The sequence below is a fragment of the Aquarana catesbeiana genome, linkage group LG01, assembly GCF_042186555.1.
Source record: "Aquarana catesbeiana isolate 2022-GZ linkage group LG01, ASM4218655v1, whole genome shotgun sequence".
NCBI lineage: Eukaryota > Metazoa > Chordata > Amphibia > Anura > Ranidae > Aquarana > Aquarana catesbeiana.
The window spans coordinates 873,746,334-873,771,342 of NC_133324.1; the positions used below are offsets into that span (position 1 = coordinate 873,746,334).

Here is a 25,009-nt window from a genome sequence, read left to right on the forward strand (position 1 = left end):
CAGGTTGTAATAAAATGAAAAAAAAAACTAGTAGTAACTAATAACATACTATAAGCCAGGCAACAACTGGTTGGAGTGTAATAAAAGAGCGCATTCAAAATGTCAGCATTTAGCTAGAGAGGAGTATTTCCTCGGTGTATATCTCTACAGGACAAAAGTACAGTCATCAACTGTTAGAACCATAAAACAACAATAGAACCTAAATTTGTAATAATCTGTCTAAAATAATCTGTTGAGGAGCCAAGCCAGGGACGTCAAGCCAACATTGCCATATGGACTGGAATTTCTTGGGTGACTGTCTATGCTGATAGGTATTTTTTTCCCCCCAGTTATATTTAAGGACTATTGAACGCCTACCTTCTATGCTATGTATGTTATGTAGAAGAGGAAGGGGGAGATTTTTTTTAGCCCTGCCCTATGGTAACAACACTTCTCCATAGATATAGTACTGTATATTTTGTCTGAGTAGGTGTGGTGGTATTCTCCTGCCCCCCCTACCACCCAACACTGCCCCCCCAGTCTCTTTTTCAAACATTCTTTATTTAAAGAAAAGAGTATACCTCATACACTCTACATAAAAACATTGTGTAGGTTAGAAGGCATCTGTTGGCTTACACAACTCAGTGCAATCTGAGCTTCCACATACATTATAAAGAACAAATAGTGAAACAAAGCTATATTTCTAGTGTATAGGTGTCTCCCGGTTTTTTATTTGAGAAACAAGAAAACCTGTAGCAGAAGTGTAGCAGAAAGAATAGATACCAGTATAGAAGAGAAGAAGAGGAAGAATTAAACTGTCTTGTGGTCACGGCTCACCACCCAGGGGGCTCAGTTTGTCAAAGGAGAAGGCAGGAAAAAAAGGGGGGGGGTAGAGGGGAGCCGGGGGGGGGGGGGGGGAAGAGAGACCAGAGCAATATAGAGGAAAGGGTAGGGGATGAAAAGATGAGAGGGCAATAAGAAGGGATCCATCAAGGTTCAAAATACCGTCCCATAAGGCTCCTTATCATAACTCCTACACGTGAGGGATAAAAATGTAAGAGGACTATCGTCCAAGCAAACAGCAATCAAGGACCCACAGCCATTGATTGTATCTAGAAGGTTACTTAAATTCATTCCAGTGAAACCATTTCTGGTTTATTACAGAGGTCTTGTCCCCAAGGGCCACCATAAGGTGCTCCATTACCTGGAGTGTCTCTTTTTAAAAGAACGAGAAACCATTGAGGTATTGATACAGCACTATATTGTAAAGCATTGCACAGTATACGCAGTGCTTTATCATAAAATATATGTATGTGACAGTGCAAAAAAAGTGAAATGCTATAGGGAAGATAGGGGAAAAATGCCTTTTTTGTACAAATTATTCAAAATGTCCCTTTCACAATATGGCAGTGTACCATCAAAATCACAGATCAGTCACTGCAAAAGTGCACCTGGGCTTACATTGTGAGTAATCATGAAATACTATGCAGTGGTCACAGTATCGATATGCTGTACTTATACAATATATACGGTGGCTAGAATATAAATATGCAGTATACACTTCAAATTTTAGGCTGGCCATGCACTAAAGCAATTTAAAATCTCACAATTCCCCCATCAAGACATTCATTATTGTATTCTGCCAGCGGGAGATCAGGATATGATTATTGCTGTCGACTATAGCCAGTGGCAGAGTGTGCATGAAAAAAAAAAACAGGCTGGTTGTACTGAAGTCAATTGATTGATTTCAGTGCAACCAGTCCGCCCATTTATGGATTGAAATTCGTCCAGTTCTTGGTGAACCGGACAAATTTTGATCCATTTATGGCAGGCTTTAGTGAAGTAGGAGAGACACAGTATACGCAGGCCTTTCCAACTTTTGAACATGATATAGAGAAAGATTGGAATATGGAAGATTTTTCATTATAAGGGCAGAAAATAACCAAGAAGGTATTGTTCATTAATAAAAGTATTTATGTATTTATTTAGTTGGCTACAACTTTTAGTCAGTACAATCCATTTAAAGTGTGGTTACCCAACAATACAAGAATACAGTGATAAACACCAGTTACACTTGCATACAAATGAGCTGCCAGTATTTATATAGAAATCCCCAGTGACTAATTTATATGCTAATCATGCACTTATTTGCATACGAATGAGCTGTGGGAACAATGTGGAAAAGCATCTCTACATGAGACTCACACACCACTAGCATGCTTACACCAGTCACAAATTCCCCCTGTTCCATTCCAGTGGCAGATCTTTCCCCACATTCACTGCAACCCTGCCATTGGCTGGCCAAGCTGCTCGCCTCCCATTGACTGACCTAGTAACTGCATGTTCTAGCAAAAAAAAAAGTTAGTAAGCAACATCACCCTAGGACAGGAAGGGTGCTGCTGGCAGGATCACCAGGTGAATTTAAAGGGGAAAAAAGCCTCAGCAATAAAAACATACAGCCATCACATCTAAAGACTGCTAGGATGCATCCATATTACTTTGTAGTTCTTAGGTTTAGATTTGCTTTAACTGATCTTTTACGGTGAACTGCTAAACTCGTGACAACTGCTCCTTGTCTCAAATGTTAAAACAGACGTTTGATGACATTTTAGGAAAAGAATTGTGCTTGAGATAAATGTTTGTTGTTACATTTTCACTAAAGAAAAGGACACCTAAATACCTGCATTCTTTGTTGTAACAAAATGCAATTTCAGCTAGTTCTAAAGTGCATCACCTGCAACCTGAACTTTGGAGAAATAAAAGTTGTTGACTGAACCCTTAAGAAATAAGGACAAACAATTTGTCAGTGCATCTTCATGACCGATGTTCGCTGTAGGTAAACCATAGGAAAGTCAAATAAATATTGTGTACTCTTTTTTTTTCTATTTGTAGATTGTAAGCTGTAATGGACTAGGTCTCCATAGCTCTTGTTTCCTGTTGTGTTCTTCGGTATTAAATCTGAACTAAAGTGTCAAAATAAAAATCTGCTAGAAGATTGATTCTTCTTGCCTCTAGCAACTTTTCATTTAGCGCATACTGCTTACGGCACACGCACAGGGTAATATACGCTCCAACTTATTGCAATGCAGGGGGCAATGTAACTTTTGTACACATGCTTAAAGTGTTTGCTAACCCCCCCCAAAAAATATAGATTTTCTGGTCACTTAAAGCAGATTACACAGCACAGTGCTTGTGCTGTGTAATCTGCCCCCCTCTAAAGTGTAAAAAAAACTCCCTGAATCTGCCACTTCCCGTATACCATCTCTGTACTGACCACGACAACCAGGGCTACAAAGCTCTGACCAACGTGGTCAGAGTGCGTACCTCCATTATACGCAGCTGTCCCCTCTGCTCTCCCCTCACCCCCTCCTTCCTGCCTGTTAGCTCATGTCTGTGTGTCTCCATCTCCACCCTCCCGCCCCCCCGCCGCTATTAGTGAAATAAAAAATTTAAAATGCTCACTACCAGCCCCTCTATTATAGCCTGGTATATCACACTGCATTAGTCTTTTACAAAAATGAGCATTGTAAATACTGATGTAGCGCGATCTTCAGGCCAATGATGTGATTCTTGGCCAGTTTCCAGGGCTACTGCAGGAGAGGCTGAGCAACCATGTGATCTCCCCGGCTGGCGTCAGAGGGAGATCATAGCCCCTCCTGCAGAAGCCATCCATCGGATGTATACATCGGCCACGAGTCATGTGACTGGCCTGAAGATCATTCTAAATCGGTATTTACAGTGCTTGTTTTTATAAAGGACTAATGCAATGTGCTATGCCAGGCTCTAATAGAGGGTTTGGCACAGACTTAAATGATAGGGCTAACAAACACTTTAATAATGACATCATCAGTTGCTCCCCAGTGGAAGATGCCAGACCCAGAAGAACTCCGGCAGAAGATGTCAGTGAGTGACTGAGTAATAAGGATACTGCAAGTGTCAAAACACTGAAGGAATTCAATCCAGAAAGTGTGGCAAAATGTGCAAGAATGTTTTGCATACTTGCACTTAATGGCAACAGCCCACCGTCCACTATGCAGTAAATTCTCCAGCCAAAATAGAGAATTAACCCTTTGAGATGTATATTGTGAACACAGTCTAGTTGCTCAGGAGTCACTGTAGTACACTAATCCACCTTGTACCATTTTGTTGGTATACTATTAAGAGGATTGGGAACTTTTGGCATTGGAGGCAAACACAACCAACTGGCCCTTTCATCATTCTAGGAAAAGTTTCCCGGATACAAAGTTTGCGACTGTGATTGGTTTCAAATATAAACATTGGGCACTGATATATATCTTGTATCCTGTATATATCCTGATGATATACAGTTGCAATAAAAAGTATGTGAACCCCTTTGGGATGATATGGATTTCTTGACAAATTGGTCATAAAATGTGATCTGATCTTTATCTAAGTCATAACAATAGACAATCACAGTCTGCTTAAACTAATAACACACAAAGAATTAAATGTTACCATGTTTTTATTGAACACACCATGTAAACATTCACAGTGCATGTGGAAAAAGTATGTGAACCCTTGGATTTAATAACTGGTTGAACCTCCTTTGGCAGCAATAACTTCAACCAAACGTTTCCTGTAGTTGCAGATCAGACGTGAACAATGGTTAGGAGTAATTCTTGACCATTCCTCTTTACAGAATTGTTTCAGTTCAGCAATATTCTTGAGATGTCTGGTGTGAATCGCTTTCTTGAGGTCATGCCACAGCATCTCAATCGGGTTGAGGTCAGGACTCTGACTGGGCCACTCCAGAAGGCATATTTTCTTCTGTTTAAGCCATTCTGTTGTTGATTTACTTCTATGCTTTGGGTTGTTGTCCTGTTGCAACACTCATCTTTTGTTGAGCTTCAGCTGGTGGACAGATGGCCTTAAGTTCTGCAAAATGTCTTGATAAACTTGGGAATTAATTTTTCCTTCGATGATAGCAATCCGTCCAGGCCCCGACGCAGCAAAGCAGCCCCAAACCATGATGCCTCCCACCACCATACTTCACAGTTGGGATGAGGTTTTGATGTTGGTGTGCTGTGCCTCTTTTTCTCAATACATAGTGTTGTGTGTTTCTTCCAAACAACTGAACTTTGGTTTTATCTGTCCACAGAATATTTTGCCAGTACTGCTGTGGAACATCCAGGTGTTCTTGTGCAAACTGTTAACGTGCAGCAATGTTTTTTTTTGGACAGCAGTGGCTTCCTCTGTGGTATCCTCCCATGAAATCCATTCTTGTTTAGTGTTTTACGTATCGTAGATTCGCTAACAGGGATATTAGCATATGCCAGAGACTTTTGTAAGTCTTTAACTGACACTCTAGGATTCTTCTTCACCTCATTGAGCAGTCTGCGCTGTGCTCTTGCAGTCATCTTTACAGGACGCCCACTCCTAGGGAGAGTAGCAGCAGTGCTGAATTTTCTCCATGTATAGACAAATTGTCTTACCATGGACTGATGAACAGCAAAGCTTTTGGAGATACTTTTATAACCCTTTCCAGCTTTATGCAAGTCAACAATTCTTAATCGTAGGTCTTCTGAGAGTTCTTTTGTGTGAGGCATCATTCACATCAGGCAATGCTTCTTGTGAAAAGCAAACCCAGAACCGGTGTGTGTTTTTTATAGGGCAGGACAGCTGTAACCAACACCTGCAATCTCATCTTATTGATTGGACTCCAGTTGGCTGACAACTCACTCTAATTAGCTCTTGGAGATCTCATTAGCCTAGGGGTTCACATACTTTTTCCACCTGGGACATGAATGTGAAAAATCAAAAGTGCTAATTTTAAAGGCTTATATGCAAGTTATTGCCATAAAAAGTGTTTGGGGACCCAGATACTGCCCCAGGGGACATGTATCAATGCAAAACAGATGTTTTTTCAGGAGCAGTGATTTTAAGAATACTTAAAGTGAAATAATAAAAATGAAATATTCCTTTAAATATCATGCCTGGGGGTCCCCTTAGTATGCCTGTAAAGTAGCGCATTTTCCCCATATTTAGAAAAGTACGCAACAAAATTACATTTCTAAAGGAAAAATGTAATTTAAAATTGCTCACAGCTGTAATGTATTGCCAGATCCAGCAATATACATAAAAAAATATTTTAAAAAAACAGCGTGGGTTTGCCCCCCCAGTCCATACCAGGCCCTTCGGGTCTGGTATGGATATTAAGGTGAACTCCATGCCAATTTTTTTTTTTAAATGGGGTGTGGGCCCCCCCAAATCCATACCAGATCCAAAGGGCCTGGTATGAACGGGGGGAACCCATGCCGTTTTATTCTTAATTCTGTCATAGGGCTCCCCTTAACCACTTCAATACACTATATTATATATTGTACACTGCATTATATACCCTGTGCTGCATTATATATACTACACTGAGTGCACTATATACTCTGAACTGCAACATATACACTATACGGACTGCACTATGTGCTCTGAACTGCAGTATATATACTATATGGACTGCACTATATACTCTGCTGAAAAATTGGGCCTTAGGTGTTGATGGTTGCAGAACATGGTAACCCCTCACAGTTACTCTTGTTGGGCGCAGGAACGGTCCCTGCTGTTAAATATTATTTTAAAAATTATATTTACATGCCCCTGTTAAACAGGGGCAGAAACATTTGGCCTTAGGTGTTGGTGGTGCCAGAACACTGTAACCCCTCACATTTACTTTTGTTGGGTGCAGGAACGGTCCCCGCTGTTAAATACTATTTCAGAGGCTGCTTTCACTCTTTTAGTGGCCTATGAGCATCTGCCTCTCCTTGGAGGTCTTCTGGACACGATGAGTATTTTTTTTTTAACACTGCACTACACTGTATTATATACTGTGTACACCCTTTCTGAAGCATATTTGAAGCTGTACACACTGTATTATATACTGTGTACACCGCCTGCACTGTATTAGAAACTGTACACCGCCGAATGCTCTGTATATATAGGCTACGCTGAATGCAGAGTGTATACTAGTCTGACTGTGTATATATATCAAATACACTGCTTGTACTGACTGAATATAGAGTTTATACTGTATATATAGGCTACGCTGAATGCAGAGTGTATATATATATATATCTATATATATATATATATATAGATATATACTGTATATATCTATATCTATATATCTATACATATAATTGTCAGGGCTGGGCTCAGCCCTTCCTTCTCTGAGCTGGCCGCTCACTTGTTGGCTAATTGCCAGCTCCTTTCTCTCCACAGTGACTCAGCTGTTGATGATCTGCTCGTCAGTCCTGACTACTTAAAGCCATCCAGCTCACTTCATCTTTGCCTTTACCTTTGGTCACATCTCAGAGACTTTCTCCTGCGTTCCTGTTGAAAACTTGCTTGGCTGACGTCCCTTCTGGCTCCTGATCCTGCTTGCTGTACTACTACGTTGATCTCTGGCTCTCTGACATTGGTATTGGCTGACTACCTGATCTGGTTACTGAACTCTGGCTATGTATTGACTACGCTTACTCTGTTTACCTTTTTATTATTATTAAACAAGTGTGATTAACTGTACTTCTGTCTCGGTCTGATTCATGGTTTCTGACAAAAATACACTGCCACTAACTAACTAACCTGCCTGCCTAATCTAGCTCAATCTCTCTATCTCCTCCCACTATAACACAATATACGGGCACTGTGTAAGCAGCCTTATATAGTGTGGGGCATGGACTTAGTTCCCCTGAGCCACGATTGGCCAAAGGCACCTGACTTACATTCGACTCGAACTTGAAGCTCATCCCTACTTGCCAAACCAATCTATTAACCTTCTATGAGGAGGTGAGCTGTCATCTAGATAAAGGAAGGGGGGTAGACGTGGTGTATCTGGATTTTGTAAAAGCATTTGACACAGTTTCGCATAAACGTTTATCGTACAAAGTAAGGTCTGTTGGCATGGACCATAGAGTGAGTACATGGATTGGAAACTGGCTACAGGGGCAAGTTCAGAGGGTAGTGATAAATGGGGAGTACTCAGAATGGTTAGGGGTGGAAAATGGGGTCCCCCAGGGTTCTATGCTGGGACCAATCCTATTTAATTTGTTCATAAATGACCTGGAGGATGGGATAAACGGTTCAATCTATGTATTTGCAAACGATACTAAGCTAAGCAGGGCAATAACTTCTCTGCAGGATGAGGAAACTTTGCAAGAAGATCTGAACAAATTAATGGGCTGGGCAACTAGATGGCAAATGAGGTTTAATGTGGAAAAATGTAAAATAATGCATTTGGGTGGCAAAAATATGAATGCTATCTACTCACTGGGGGGAGAACCTCTGGGGGAATCCAGGATGGAAAAGGACCTGGGGGTCCTAGTAGATGATAAGCTCAGCAATGGCATGCAATGCCAAGCTGCTGCTAACAAAAGCAAACAGAATATTGCCATGCATTAAAAAGGGGACCAACTCCAGAGATAAAGTAATAATTCTCCCACTCTACAAGACTCTGGTCCGGCCTCACCTGGAGTATGCTATCCAGTTCTGGGTACCAGTCCTCAGGAAGGATGTACTGGAAATGGAGCGAGTACAAAGAAGGGCAACAAAGCTAATAAAGGGTCTGGAGGATATTAGTTTTGAAGAAAGGTTGCGAGCACTGAACTTATTCTCTCTGGAGAAGAGACACTTGAGAGGGGATATGATTTCAGTTTACAAATACCATACTGGTGACCCCACAATAGAGACACAACTTTTCTGCGGAAGGGAGTTTAATAAGACACGTGGCCACTCACTAAAATTAGAAGAAATGAGATTTAACCTTAAACTGCGTAGAGGGTTCTTTACTGTAATGCCGCGTACACGCGACCGGACTTTCCGGCAGAAAAGGTCCAACAGAATCATTCCATCGGATATTCCGATTGTGTGTGGGTTTCATCAAACTTTATCTTTCGAAAATCCTGACGGACCCAGAAATAGAACATGTTTTAAATCTTTCCGACGGAATCAATTCCTATCCGGAAAACCGTTCGCCTGTATACTATTCCAACGGACAAAAAACGACGCAAGCGCAGCTATTGGCTACTGGCTATTGCACTGCCTTTTTCTAGTCCCGTTGTACGTCATCGCGTTCTAAACGATTGGACTTTGGTGTGATCGTTTGTAGGCAAGTCCGTTTCAGCAGAACTCTGTCAGAAAAACCATCAGAGTTTATTCTGATGGAAAAACCGGTTGTGTGTATGCAGCATAAGAGTGGAAAGGATTCGGAATTCCCTTCCACAGGCGGGTGTTTCAGTTTTCAAAAAACTATTAGATAAGCACATGAATGACCACAACATACAGGGATATACAATGTAATACTGACACATAATCACACACATAGGTTGGACTTGATGGACTTGTGTCTTGTTTCAACCTCACCTACTATGTAACTATGTAACTATGTAAAAAACCTGTTAGAGTCTGCTAAAGACTTGAGACTGGGGCAGAGGTTTGTCTTCCAGCAGGACAACAACCCTAAACATACAGCCAGAGCTACAATGGAATGGTTTAGATCAAAGCATATTCATGTTTTTGAATGGCCCAGTCAAAGTCCAGACCTAAAAAACACCTATGATAAAGAGTGGACCAAAATCCCTCCTAAGATGTGTGCATGCCTGCTAACCAACTACAAGAAATGTCTTACCTCTGTGCTTGCCAAAAAAGGGTTTCTCCACCAAGTACTAAGTCATGTTTTTTCTTTGGGAACAAATACTTATTTTACTCACTGAACTGCAACTCCATTTATAACATTTGTATCATGTGTTTTTTTCTGTATTTTTGGTTGATATTCTATCTCTATCATTTAAAATACACCTATGATAACAATTATAGACCCTTCATTTCTTTGTAAGTGGGCAATCTTACAAAATCTGCAGGGGATCAAATAATTTTTGTGTCTACAGTGTATATCTAGATAGATAGATAGATATACACAGTATCTCACAAAAGTGAGTACACCCCTCACATTTTTTGTAAATATTTTATTATATATTTTCATGTGACAACACTGATGAAATGACACTTTGTTACAATGTAAAGTAGTGAGTGTACAGCTTGTATAACAGTATAAATTTGCTGTCCCCTCAAAATAACTCAACACACAGCCATTAATGTCTAAACCGCTGGCAACAAAGTGAGTACAGTGGTACAGTAGTGAGTGGTGGATGTTAGAGTTCTTCCATTTGATGATGCCCCACAGATGCTCAATAGGGTTTAGATCTGGAGACATGCTTGGCCAGTCCATCACCTTTACCCTCTTCTTCTTTAGCAAGGCAGTGGTTGTCTTGGAGGTGTGTTTGAGGTTATCATGTTGGAATACTGCCCTGCGGCCCAGTCTCCGAAGGGAGGGGATCATACTCTGCTTCAGTATGTCACAGTACATGTTGGTATTCATGGTTCCCTCAATGAACTGTAGCTCCCTAGTACCAGCAGCACTCCTGCAGCCCCAGACCATGATACTCCCACCGCCATGCTTGACTGTAGGCAAGACACACTTGTCTTTTTTACTCCTCACCTGGTTGCCGCCACACACACATGACACCATCTAAACCAAATAAGTTTATCTTGGTCTCATCAGACCACAGGACATGGTTCCAGTAATCCATGCCCTTATGCCCCGTACACACGTTCCAATTATCGGATGATAAAAATCGCTTTCAGACAGATCGTTCGATAATCTGATCGTTAGTACGCAGCTTTCAACAGCCGATCACGACAGTCCATCCAACCAAATCCGAAGGGACAAACACAAAAACTTTGCTCGCACGCCAGCCCATCGTACGACAATCGTGTAATCAGTACAGTATGCGTCCGCTAAAAATCAATCGACAAACTCCACGCATGCTCAGAAACAGGAAAATAAACCAGAAGGACACAGGGGTCACACGTATTTGACATTATTTAAAATACGTAGCTACGCACAGCGGAAGATTTTTCCAGAGTCTTACGACAAAAATCTTACACTCATTTTGCACTGTTGTATTCGAGCTTAGTTTTATGCAACAAAATGCGAACGATCTGTCGTACGATAATTGGAACATGTGTACGGGGCATTAGTCTGCTTGTCTTCAGCAAACTGTTTGCAGGCTTTCTTGTGCATCATCTTTAGAAGAGGCTTCCTACTAAGATGACAGCCATGCAGGCCAATTTGATGCAGTGTGCGGTGTATGGTCTGGACACTGACAGGCTGACCCCCCCCCCCCCTTAAACCTCTGCAGCAATGCTGGCAGCACTCATATGTCTATTTCCCAAAGACAATCTCTAGATATGATGCTGACGAGGCCTGTTCTGAGTGGAACCTGTCCTGGTTAAGCGCTGTATGGTCTTGGCCACCATGCTGCAGCTCAGTTTCAGGGTCTTGGCAATCTTCTTATAGCCTAGGCCATCTTTATGTAGAGCAACAATTATTTTGTTCAGCTCCTCAGAGAGTTCTTTGCCATGAGGTGCCATGTTGAACTTCCAGTGACCAGTATGAGAGAGTGAGAGGGATAACACCAAATTTAACACACCTGCTCCCCATTCACATCTGAGACCTTGTAACTCTAGAGTCACATCACATTGGGGAGGGAAAATGGCTAATTAGGCCCAATTTGGACATTTTTACTTAGGAGTGTACTCACTTTTGTTGCCAGCGGTTTATACATTAATGGCTGTGTGTTAAGTTATTTTGAGGGGACAGCAAATTTACAATGTTATACAAGATGTACACTCACTACTTTACATTGTAGCGAAGTGTCATTTCTTCAGTGTTGTCACATAAAAAGATATAAAAAAAATATTTATAAAAATGTGAGGGGTGTACTCACATATATACACACACACACACACACACACACACACACACACACACACACACACACACGTGCATCTCATAAAATAAGAATATCATCAAAAAGGTAATTTATATAAGCAAGAGATAGACGCGTTACACACAGAGTGATATATTTCAAGCATTTATTTCTTTTGATTTTGATGATTATGGCTTACAGCTAGTGAAAACCCAAAATTCCGTATCTCAGAAAATCAGAATATTAAATAAGACCAATTAAAAAAAAAGGATTTTTAATACAGAAATGTTGGCATACTGAAAAGTATGTCCATGTACAGTGCAGCATGCACTCAATACTTGGTCGGGTCTCCTTTTGCGTGATCCGGTTAATCTTTTTCTGTTTTTTTAAACTTGCGTCTACATTTTTCCTTCCCCCTTCCTTCCTATAGAACCTTTGAACTTGAGCAAACTATAGGTAAATCGTGTCTTCCACAGTTTAAAGGGTAAGCCTCTTGGCCTATCAGTACAGGGCATTGGGAAAGGTGTGTACTGGATACTGAGGTGCCAGGAATGCTATATTTGTAAGAATTGTGGCAAGAACACTTTGAGAAGCCACGCTAATTTAGCAATAGTGAAGCCAAAGAATATAGGAAAGGAAAAAATAAGGAATAAGTAATATTTGTGGTATGGATTTCTTTATGCTTTATTATGTAGGCACTGAAATTAATGGTTTTGTTCTTTTGATTGTATGATAATAATAATAATTAATTTGATTTTTATTTACTATACAATGCTTTATTTTGTTCTCACATACAGTTCATACGACAACTGTACAATGAAAGTTGGTCACAGAGGTATAATCAAACCATAAGCGGTAACACTATCTCCATTCTGTGGTCTGTTACCGTATCAATCTTTGCCATTGGAGGTCTTGTGGGGGCACTGGTTGTGATGCCAATGGTGAACCTACTGGGCAGGTAAGTGCATGAAGAAACTAATTTAAAAGTATAGCTTGTTTTTCTTTTTCGAAGGATAAACATGACAAATGAGGCAGTTTTTGTTTTAATTTGAAGAGATTCTTGTCATTTTAAAAATACCCAAAGCTGCTGACAGGTTAAGTGCAGGAACGAGACGTGTCTGCACATACCTGCAGCAACTTTGTTTTGCTAAAATACTGGGCTATTTTGATTGGGCAAAGCGGCAACACCTTTGGGTATAGTGTGCTCCACTCCCACACATTACTCTTTGTCCCATAACTTTAATGGGCTTTCTTAAAGGGCAGTAGAAATGTGTCAGGGTGGGCAAAGACAGGGGAGCATCAACACTATGAGATACTCCCGCAGCTTAGTTCAACAAGAGCAGCCTGACATTTGGGTGGAGCAGAGGGTACTTAAATCCCCTGCATGTATATACTGGCACCTCTAGGTTCATGTAGGCTCCCTCCCAGAATGCCGAAAAGAAGGTTTCACAGCTGAAGCCACAGCTGGAGACCCCAGTTAACAAATTGTAGGAAACCATCAGGTTAATGTGACATCATCATTTAGCTTTTCGATGGCTTCAGGAGTTTTTTGGATTTGGAAATTCTGGTAGCAATGTTCCACCATTGGGCCTCCTAAACTACAAAAAAAAATCTTAGTTCAAAAAGGATATCTCAAGTTGCTGGTGAGCTGATTCACCACTTTTTTTGGTAAGTTTGGGAACTCTAATCACTTTGACATGACACACTTCATAAGATGCCCAATATTGTACTTGTGAACTTCTCTCTGCCTCTGTAAATAAAAGCTCCTAAGTCTGGTCTGTGAATTCAGTGACCTATCACACACTAGCAATCCTGCCATTGGTGGTATTTTGAGAGCAATATCATCATATAAAAATATGAAAAACCCCAAGATCTCGCCTCCTTGTCAGGCAGGACAACTCTGCATTATTTAAGTAATGGGATCCCTGCATCACTTTCACACTTCCAACCCATCAAAACAGAAACTTTGCTCTTTGAATTCAACAGTGGCCACCAGCCCATGTCAACCCAACCCACTCATGAGCTACCTAAACAAAACATATCATAATACATATTCATAATGCTTAACAGACCTAAGTTCTCTAGTAAATCACTTGGGGAAATTAGTTTCGTCAGATCTATTATACATTGGTTGAACATCTTAATCAGGGGAGTCAGGCCTTCCTTAAAATTGTTCTTCTTGTTGATTTTCCTTATCAAAGGAAGGTTATTCAGACCAGAGGAAGATATCATTCCAAGAGTGCCTCTTCCCCTGGAAGCAATCCTCTTGAAACTGGATTTGTCTTCTGCTGGGGACAACACAGAGTCTGTACTGAAAACGCAAGGGCAATGCAGATTCTAATGTATGTAGATGCGTTCAGAGACCAGATTGTTACTCAAGGTTGAGATGATGTCATACACGTATATATAATATAATATATATTCTTTTAGACACATATTTGGACACTGTATTTGCACTATTTTAACAATTGGTTGGAACTAATAATGGAATACTGGTGTCCCCTCACCAGTATTGCAACACAAACTGTTAGAAAGGATAATTTGGTTGGTTGCAAGCTGGTTGATAAGTTGAGATTGGAATTTTCTTTGGTTTTGTTTGAAATGCGTCACCGTTCCATGTGCTCCTTGCTGGGAAGGCCAGTTATAGGTGGGGCAGTGGCCATTTGTTTGTACTGTTGAAATATTGGTGATGGGATGCACTGGACACCTTTGCTACCATTGTGCTATATGCTGGGTGTCCAGTGCGCCTCTGTGCCTTTAAGGAGGGCTGAGCTCCCTCCACTCTATCTATCCAATATTATACATGTGCTTCTTCTATGGAGGCTCTCACAAATTTATAGAGCTAGGACTGAAGATAATACTGGGGTGCCGTGAAGTGTCTGTGCAGCTTAGGCATGTATTTGCAAATGTGTGCAAACTAAACCACTCTTTTTAATGCAAACTGTTAGACAGGATAATTTGGTTGGTTGCACCTGGATGGTAAGTTGAGCTGGGAATTTTCTTTGGTTTTGTTAGCCATGCATTGCCTTTCCATGTGCTCCTTGCTGCGAAGGCCAGTTATAGGTGGGGCAGTGGCCATTTGTTTGATATATATTTTTAAGTTTAGGCTCTGTAGCTATGTCCATTCTCAGGTACTTTGCTGGTCACACGGAAGCCTCTAGCAGTAGTCACGCGAGCTCCAGCATTTGGAACTTCAGCGACTACACCAAATTGTAGCTGGTGTTTACTGTGTGGCAGTGGGTTAAATCGGAGGTCCGCCCAAAAAAAAAATTCAAAAACAGCAGCTACACATACTGCAGCTGCTGGCTTTTAATAATAGGACACTTACCTGCCCTGGAGTCCAGCGATGTTGGCACCGCAGCTGATGTTTCCTTCAGCTGTCGGGTGCTGCCGCCGCCATTGTGGGTAAGGGTACCCAGCAGTGTAGCCTTTCGGCTTCACGTCAGGAACCCTACTGTGCATGCGCGAGGCTCTCTACTCTTTCCTACTGGACCGGCGACAGGGGAAGGAGAAGGGAGGAGGAGGGAGCCCCAGCCGTGATGTCAATAGCCACGGCTGAGGCTCCCGGAAGTGGGAAAGGATACCCCCTTCCCCCCGAAAGATGCCAATTGTGGCAGCGGAGGGAGGAATCAGATGAGCGGAAGTTCCACTTTTGGGTGGCACTCCGCTTTAAAGGGAACAAGTGACACAACTTCTTTTAACCACTTCAGCTCCGGAAGGATTTACCCCCTTCCTGACCAGAGCACTTTTTGCGATACGGCACTGCATCGCTTTAACTGACAATTGCGTGGTCGTGCAAAATTGACGTCCTTTTTGCCCCACAAATAGAGCTTTCTTTTGGTGGAATTTGATCACTTCTGCGATTTTTATTTTTTGCGCTATAAACAAAAAAGAGCGCCAATTTTGAAAAAAAAGCAATATTTTGACCTTTTTGCTATATTAAATATTCCAAAAAAATATATAAAAAAACAAATTTCTTTCTCAGTTTAGGCCGATATGTATTCTTCTACATATTTTTGGTAAAAAAAAATCGCAATAAGCTTATATTGATTGGTTTGCGCAAAAGTTATAGCGTCTACAAAATAGGGGATAGATTTATGGCATTTTTATTATTTATTTATTTTTTTTAATTAGTAATGGTGGCGATCTGCAACATTATGGCAGACACATCGGACACTTTTGATACTATTTTGGGACCATTGTCATTTATACAGCGATCAGTGGTATAAAAATGCACTGATTACTGTGTAAATGACACTGGCAGGGAAGGGGTTAAACACTAGGGGGCGATCAAGGGGTTAAGTGTGTCCTAGGGAGTGATTCTAACTGTCGGGGGCATTGTCTCACTAGAACATGACAGAGATCACTGCTCCTGATGACAGGGAGCAGTAGATCTCTGTCATGTTGCTAGGCAGAACAGGGAAATGCCTTGTTTACATAGGCATCTCGCCGTTCTGCCGCTCCGAGACACGATCACAGGCCCCCAGCGGACATTGAGTTTGCTGGTGAGTTTGCTGGACCTGCGGTCACGGAGTACGAGGCAGGCGCGCACGCGTGCCCACAATGCAGCGGTTTAAAGGGGACGTACCTGTATGCCCATTTGCCCAGCCGTGCCATTGTTAAGCAGGTTTTTTTAATATAAGAGCATTCAGCAGTTACATAAAGCTTAAACCTTCTCCAGTTAACTTCTGCACAAAGTAGTACTTGCAATAAACATTCACTTATACAGGGTAGAAATGTAGGACTCAAGGTGTGTTTGTTCTTGATTGTATCTTTTCAGGTAAAACAGCTGTCTTCCACCCAGGCACTAAGTGCTACACAAGAACCAGTACAGAAGGTTGGTCTCCTGGTCTAAGACCTCTCTCCCAATACTGACCTAATTCTGGGGGTGTCTGCTGAAGTCCAATAGCTGTCTCTTCTTTCTAGGAACCTGTACCTATCACTAGGCCTAAGTGTTCCTCTCAAGCTGATTTCTGACCTTACCTATTACTTTCCACACTGGGCGCACCCCTCAGTGATGCATATGGGGTTATATATAGCCCTTTGCATCAGGGATGGCTGCCCAAATTTTGAATCTTGTGTCAACATTACACACTGGCTCTATCCAAAATGGCGCCTGGAGCCAATGACAGGACACATTGGTCCTGTGCTAGGCGCCCTATTGTATCAGTAGTAAAGGGCGATCATGTAAATACTTTGTTTACTACTGTTGGTCAGACAAGGAAGTGACTGAGTGATTATCGCAATGATCTTTGCATGATTTCTGCACTGCAGACCCAACAGAGCAGAAGCTTCACTCTTCGGGTACAGGGGAGGCCACCAGCCCATGCCATCTGCCTGCCAGCAGACTTACCTTTTAAGTACATAAATGTGAAATGACACAAACATATAAAACCTTTTTAGGGAAAAAAAATGTACAATATGTAACGCTACCCCCGGAGGAGCCACTTAATGTATATTTGGTTCTGTACTCTGCCTCTCAACCCCAAGAACAGTCCCAACCCCTCTGGCACACCTACTCGCCAGTATTAATGCGAAACACAGCAGTAGAGAGGAAACAAGAGGAAACACAACTATGGTAAACCAGAAGGTATTTTTACTGAGACAAAAGTGACACAAAGAAATATATGTATATACCCTGTTTCCCCGAAAATAAGACCTAGCGTGATTGTCAGTGATGGCTGCAATATAAGCCCTACCCACCAAATAAGCCCTACCCTGTTTCCCCAAAAATAAGCCCTACCCTGAAAAGAAGACCTACAAGGACTTGAACTAGGGTTTATTTGGGGGGTAGGGCTTATATTGCAGCCATCACCGACCATCACACTAGGTCTTATTTTAGGGGAAACAGGGTATATATATATATATATATATATATATATATATATATATATATATATTATATATATTATATATATATATATATATATATATATATATATATATATATATATATATATATATAAAATAAACATCAGATAAAAATCTTAGTTTTAGTGACAAATTACTATTAATGATTCAGGGAAACACAGTGCAGTTAAACACAACAGAACCTTCACACTATTGATACCTATGTGACAGAGAAAATTGAGTACTGTCCGTGATACTTTTTTTATTTGCACTAACATACAATTTTTCAGGACAAGCTTTTGGGGTACCCCGAAAGTTTGTCCTGAAAAATTGTATGTTAGTGCAAATAAAAAAATTATCACGGACAGTACTCAATTTTCTCTGTCACACTTGCACTAATACGGCTACAATCAAATCAAGTATGATGGAAGATACCTATTTGAACAGGTAGTAGAGAGGCAGAGGACTAACCCCTTTAAGCTGTGTCAAACCTCTCCTCCCTGTACCTCAACCCACAGGCCCACAACAAGGCAAATAACAAACATTTAGTAAGAACAATTATAACCGTGGCTTGATTGGCTCCTTCTAAACAGAGTGCAGCTACCTGAAGGATCACCTTTATTAGGCAACAATAGTCTGTTGTGAAAGGATAAGGAAGAACAAAAGGGGATTAACAGTAACTCCATAGTAAAGATGACTCTTTTGGTCCTCAGCTAACACTTTAAGAAAACTGTAATCCTGAATGGTAGAGCAAAGCAGTTGAACTGATATGCACTTAGCCAGAAGAGAATGCTGGATCTTCCTGTGTAAGCTAAACACAAGGTGGCACTGTGACTGCTTGCTGGAAAGGTATTGTATCCAGAGGGACTGTAAATACCAGCAGTATGGAATACAGATGTCAGTATACAGTGTCAATGAGGTTAAGTGAATCTGTATCCTGTGGCACTATTGATACTAGCAAAGCAACAAGAACAGAGATGTTTGTATACAGCGTTTGTTATAGTATAAGAACTGACTTCCAGTGGCACTACAAATACCACTAAGCTGAACTGAATGACTGATGTCTGAAAGAAGTGTCTTACTGCAGTTAGATAGGCTATACCCACTCACCATTTTGGACCCAGATACAACTGGCAACGATATAGGTGATGAAGAAGACTCTATCAGGAACTTTCTCTGTATCCTGGCTCTGGGAAATGGCGTGCGCCGCGCCACGCTTCGGCCTACTTGGATCTGAAGTGCAAGTGTCTCTGGATGACCTGGAACACCCTCCGGTCTGCTGTAGGGAAGAAGCGATACTGTCCACAGAGATCCCTCTGGGTATAGCTGAACTGTTCCCCGCTGTGTAGGCTGCAACTTAACAGCAGCTCGCTGTCACACAGACCTCCTGCTGGCAGAGTCAAACGGCATCCCAGGAGAGAGATCTAGGCCTCAATCCATCCCTCTTATAGTCTCCCCCAGCAGTTTCACTGTAGCAATGTTACAGAGTGTCTTCTGATTGCAGGAATATATCTATATCGAGCTCCCTGCTACATCCTCCCCCACTAAAGAACCTTCGGTCTGACAAAGGAAATAACAGTTCTTGGCCTGTTACATGTTTTTGTCAACAGTGGGGAGGAAATAGGTTAATGCACACATGACAACAAACAATTTGCATTTTCATAAGAAGAGCCCACTCTTCTTGAGTTTCAGAACTCAAGCAGCTCATATCATGACACAGAGTTGACAAAGGAGCCTCCCACCAATTGTCATAAGAAGGGAGGCTGTTCTGTCCACGCACCACTGACACTGGAGTGTCCTGTATAGATGTGCCGGGGGTGAGTTGGGATGGTCCTCCACCAAATTAGCGGTGGAAGGACCAGGTGCTTCAAGAGTCCTTTTGGAAGTGAGAAAGATCTCCTCAGAGCTTTCACCCAGAGCATCATAGGTTAGTCTCTTGGATGGGTGAATAACCCTCCGCACTCTCTGTTCTTTAGTTTCTGATGTTACAGGCACACTGGTATCGTCTTCATCCATGGCCACTTGTTCCTCCTGCATATCCACTTCAGCTTCCTGCGTTTCAGCTTCAATGAAGGAAGAAAAGTCCTCAGAATCTGCTGCCAGCAAGGAAGATTGGGGGTCTTCCAGATCTTCCAGAGTTTTATTCTGTGGTACGAATTCAGGAGCCTCTGGTCTGAGAATCCCAATGACTGTAACCTTGGAAGGAGAAGAAGGGGGGGGTAGCAGTCTCTGGCGTGTGAGATGGCCACAATCATTCTATTCCCATCTCTTCATCTTTGCTGTACTCATTGTCTACAGAAGGAGGTACAGACTGAGATCTAGTCACTGGTCTGGATTTCTGAGAGGCCGTGGATGTGGACTGTGAATCTGGCTGCTGTGGTACACAAACTGCCTCCGACAGAGGCAACAGATGATTGCGATGCCAAGTCTTTAGTGGGCCTGTGCTTTCCTCTGGCCGGATCTGGTACACTGGGAGTCCTGGGAGTTGCTTGCAGATGACATAGGCCTGTGACTTCCAGCGATCAGCCAATTTGTGCTTCCCAGGGACACCTATATTCCACAGCAGCACTTTGTCGCCTGGTTGCAAGTCCTACACTCGTACCCTGAGGTTGCCTAACCCTTCTCGGCTGGCATCCACATGTAGTTCGTATGGCTTAGCTGGATCTGCGTAGGCCAGGATTGGAGCAGTTGTAAGGCCCCACTTCAGCTGCCTAAAAGCCTCTTCACATTGGGCGGTCCACTGGCTTCCTGGGCCCTCCAGCTGGTCTTACAGGCTTAACTGAATCTGGATCATCGTCTTCCTCTTTGCTTTTCAGTAGCTCATTGAGTGGGCAAGCTACTTTAGCAAATCCCTTGACGAATCTCCGGTAATATGAGCAGAATCCCAGAAACGACCTAAGCTACATTAGTAGGTCTCGGCCAGGAGGTGACGGCTTCCAGCTTCTGGGGGTCTGTGGCCACTCCATCGGCAGACACGATGTGGCCAAGGGAGTTGACCAAAGGTTGATAAAACTGGCACTTCTCCAGAGAGAGCTTCAAGCCTTCATCATGGAGTCTCTTCAGGACCTTCTCCAGACACTCTTCATGCTCCTCCAGAGTCCTGCCAAACACGATGATGTCATCTAAATACACAACAACTTGATCAGGTTCATGTCACCCACAGTCTTCTCCATCAGCCTTTGGAAGGTGGCTGGTGTGCCAGAGGGGCCTTGAGGCATGTGATCAAACTTAAAGAGCCCCACCGGGGTAATGAAAGTGGCATTTACCCGATTCTCAGGGTGCATGGGGATTTGGTAGTACCCGCTCTTCAAATCCAGCATGCTAAACCATTTTGCCCCTGACAGGCACTGTAAGGAGTCTTGTATCCTTGGGGTGGTATATTGGTCAGGAAAGGTCCTTCGGTTTAGCGCCCTATAGTCGATACACAACCGCAGCGACCCATTCTTCTTCCATACCACCACTATTGGGAAAGCGTATGGACTCCGGGACTCTCGGATGATATCTTCTCTCTTCAACTCTGCCAGCTGTTCACACAGGTCTTCCAAATCCCCTAAAGGAATCCGTCAGACTCTTTCTCTGAATGGCTTATCCTCTTGAAGATGGATCCGGTGTTGGGCGCTTTTTGCACATCCCTCATCGAACTCGCTCTTGGAGAATGCAGCTTGCCATCTCAGGAGCTGAGTCTTGGAGCTTTCCTTCCACGCAGGTGAGAGGGGAGTACTTTCTCACACTGGTCTAGGCGCCAGATCTTATCTACTCCCTCAGCTGGGGCCTTCTGCTCCTGTACCAGGCGCTGGTAGGCTTGTCTCAGCATGGGGTGTCAGCAGCCTTCTGACTAGATCAGTATTGGTCCCTATTATAAGGGAACCCTTGCTGGCTCCTGGGGGATGAGGACAGAACACCATATATACACACAATGGAGATTGTGCAAAAACCATCCACAACACAATGTGTAAAAACGTGCAATTATTAATAAATTGATGTGTTAAAGTGAATAAATTAGTCACTAATAAACTAATTATTATAGCGATAAATTGTTAAAAGGTCCCAAACCAAATTTTAAAGTGGGAATCCACACAAAATATTTATATTTGATGTGTCAAAAAAAGTCCAAACAGAAACAAATTAACAAGGTGATGAAAAAAAAGCAACTTTTGATGCCACCCCTCACACTCTGCAGGATTGATCAGATGCTTCAAATCTGGATAGAAGAAGTAAGCTTTAAAAAAACCAGATGGCCTCTTACCGAATATGATGGACCCCAAATTATAAGGGTCAAACTCGCCTGGTAACAGCAGCACTCAACAGTGGCATTTCACCCGGTCCGTTCCAGAGAACAAGCCAGGCCCTCCCCCCCCCCGTTAGGAACACCAAGATGAATTAATGATTTCCATTCACTCTGGTAAGGGCTGTGATCAGCTGTAATGTTCCACCTGGTCTGCTCAAAAGTGATAGCCGCTCTCTTCCATCATGGTTAACAAGATGGATTGATAACTTCCCTTTTACTCTGCTCAAAACTCCTCCAATAAGTATTTCAAATGGGTTTTAAAAGAAAAGAAGAGAAACTTCATAGCAGGGGCGGATCCAGAGTCTAGTCTTGGGAGGTGAACTGCCAGAAAATACATTTTTTGGTGGCAATTTATTGGGGAAATGGCTAGTGTCGGCGCTTCAATCATTACGGCACCATCATTATACAAGCTGTACACTCACTACTTTACAATGTAGCAAAGTGTCATTTTTTGTGTTGTCACATGAAAAGATATAATAAAATATTTATAAAAATGTGAGATACTGTATGTTTTAAATTGAGTATTTAATTTTTTCAGGAGATAGCAGCATATATACTTATATATGTTTCTTGATAGCAAATTTATTTTTACACCTTATCACCTTTTTCACATAACAAATTTATGATATCACTTGTACTGTTGGTTGAGCAAGCGCAGAATAATTAAAAAATACATATAGAGGAAAGACCACCTCCAGTGTGTCGAAGGTCTCCATCTTTCCAGCTACAGAGGGGTCAAAGGTCAGCTTGACTGGCAGATAGCCGTCAAAAGGGAAGTTTTGAGTTCCAATGCCCCACTCTAACTCTTCCAAGTTTCCAATGGCAGGTGCTTGAGATACTTATTGTAGAAGTCTCTGTAGAGAAGAGTCACTTGTGCCCCAATATCCAGGAGGGCCTTGGTGTAGATTCCTTCCGCTTGGATGGATACAACTGGAGAAGGTCCAACGAGCTTGGCAGCGAGCTTGAAGGGAGTGGGGGCCTTGGCCTGTTTGATGGCCTGTATCTGTGCTCCTTTCTTATGGAAAGTCTGATCTGGCTTGAGTTTCTGTTGAGCTCGGGGAGTCTGGTGTGCACTGACTTCCCACCACCGGGCTGTATGTGTCAAGGGAGTGGGACATTAGGTCACTCAGAGGCAACAACAGGAGCCCTCTGTAAGGGTTTGGACTTCCGCTGCTGTCTGTTTGGGTTGTTGCTTTTGGAGCTAGCTACTGTAGATGGGCACCCGGTTGGCTCCTTCACCAGGGGCCCTGGAGTTTCCCGCGGGCTTCTTGAGGGATATTTTCTTCAATGCTCTAACAACTTCCACTGCAATATCGGCCAAGTTCTCTCCATTTGGGCACTGTGCAATAAAATGTCCTACCTCCCCATATTGATAACATTTCTGAACTGGGGAAGGAGTCACATTTCTTCTTCCACCTGCAGAGGTGGGCACAGCGTGTTTCATTTCTGAGAGTGATTTTTGCATATCAGGTTGGGCTTTCATCACTTGCCCAACTGTCTGCTGAATCCCACAGAAGGTTTGCTGTAAAACAGTCTGCGCTTGTGCCAGTTGAGCAGAGATTACACAAGCCCTGGGCCCGAAACTGTAGAACAATAGGATCCAGTGTCTGCGCTCCTCTGATCATCTGGGATACTAAGTTCTTGGTTGCGACTTCCATTCCACCCTTCATTACGATTTGGTGCAGAATCTGGTCTAGCTGCTTGACATAGACTGATAGCTTTCATCCTCCTTTGATAAGTGTGGTTAAAAAGATAGAGTAACTCTGTGCAGTCCTCAGTTCCCCCACAGTTCTCTCAAAGTGTTTCTAGACACTCAGAAGCGGCACACCTGGACTTGTTTCTTTTCAGGTTCCGAATCACATTGGAAGCTGGGGCTTGCAGGCTTTCAATCCACCTCTGCCTTTTTACTGTATTGGCTTCGACCGCTTGGATAGCCTGATCAAACCAAGTGTCAAAATCATCCTCTCCATCTTGTGCAAATACTCTGTATTGGCACCTATACCAATAAACACAACAGAACCTCAGCTCACACTATTGATACCTATGTGAACAGGTAGTAGAGAGGCAGAGGACTGACCCTTTTAAGCTGTGTCAAACCTCTCCTCCCTGTACCTCAACCGACAGGCTAGCAACAAGGCAAATAACAAACATTTAGTAAGAACAACAACAGTGTTGGGACAGAGAAGAAAGGAGGTACATTGGTGGGACAGATGAGCAGAGGGTTACAGCGGTGGGGCAGAGGAGCAGGGGGTACAGAGGTGGGGCAGATGTGCAGGGAGTTACAGTGGTGGGGCAGATGAGCAGGGGGTTACAGTGTTGGGCCAGATGAGTAGGGTAGTACAGTGGTGGGGAAGATTTGCAGGGTAGTACAGTGGTGGGGCAGATGAGCAAGGGGGTACAGTGGTGAAATAGATTTTCAGGGGGGACAGTAATCTGAGGTGTGAAGGTGCATGAATTTGGGCTGATCTGAGGCGTGAGAGTGCAGAATGTTAATTTCTCACTACTGAAGTAGTTTACAGCATTTTTCGTGATTGAGAGTACGGCACGCTCAATTTCTTTGAAATTTTGTTTTCGACACACTGTGCTCAAAAGGTTGCCTACCCCTGTTACAGAGTGTCTTCTGATTGCAGAAATATATCTCTATTGAGCTCCCTGCTACAAATAAAAACATGTTTTGGGTGTATTTGTAGTACACTTTTCTTTATTATTAGTAATTAAAGCAGCTTGCTCATGCATCATTGAAAATCTACCATGAATAATACAGAACAATAGAAAGAGAAATAATACAGTATATAAGAAAAATCAACTGTAGAATTTTCTCCCTCTGCTGTGGTTACGAAGTTATTTGACAAATAGCTATTACACTAAATTGTTCATGTGGGCTGATCAGGAGCCGCTCACCTTATGGGAGTGCCCTAGTGGCTCGTAGGGATGAGCCCGATGTTCGAGATGAACATCGGGTGTTCGCCTGTTCACCGAACAGCGAACATTATGCGGTGTTCGCAGCAAATTCGAAAGCCGCGGAACACTGTTAAAGTCTATGGGCCATTAACATGAAAAACCAAAAGTGCTAATTTTAAAGGCTTATATGCAATTTATTCCCATAAAAAGT

General features: G+C 42.5%; 1 protein-coding gene across 2 annotated transcripts in view; it reads left to right on the plus strand.

The window, feature by feature from the left end:
* SLC2A9 (solute carrier family 2 member 9) overlaps nt 1–25,009 on the plus strand; it is a 689,875-nt gene that overhangs the window by 121,525 nt on the left and 543,341 nt on the right. For both annotated transcript variants that reach the window (XM_073610132.1, XM_073610123.1), the window contains exon 4: nt 12,557–12,717. In XM_073610132.1, coding sequence (XP_073466233.1) covers nt 12,557–12,717 — 161 coding nt within the window. The remainder of the gene's footprint in view (nt 1–12,556; nt 12,718–25,009) is intronic.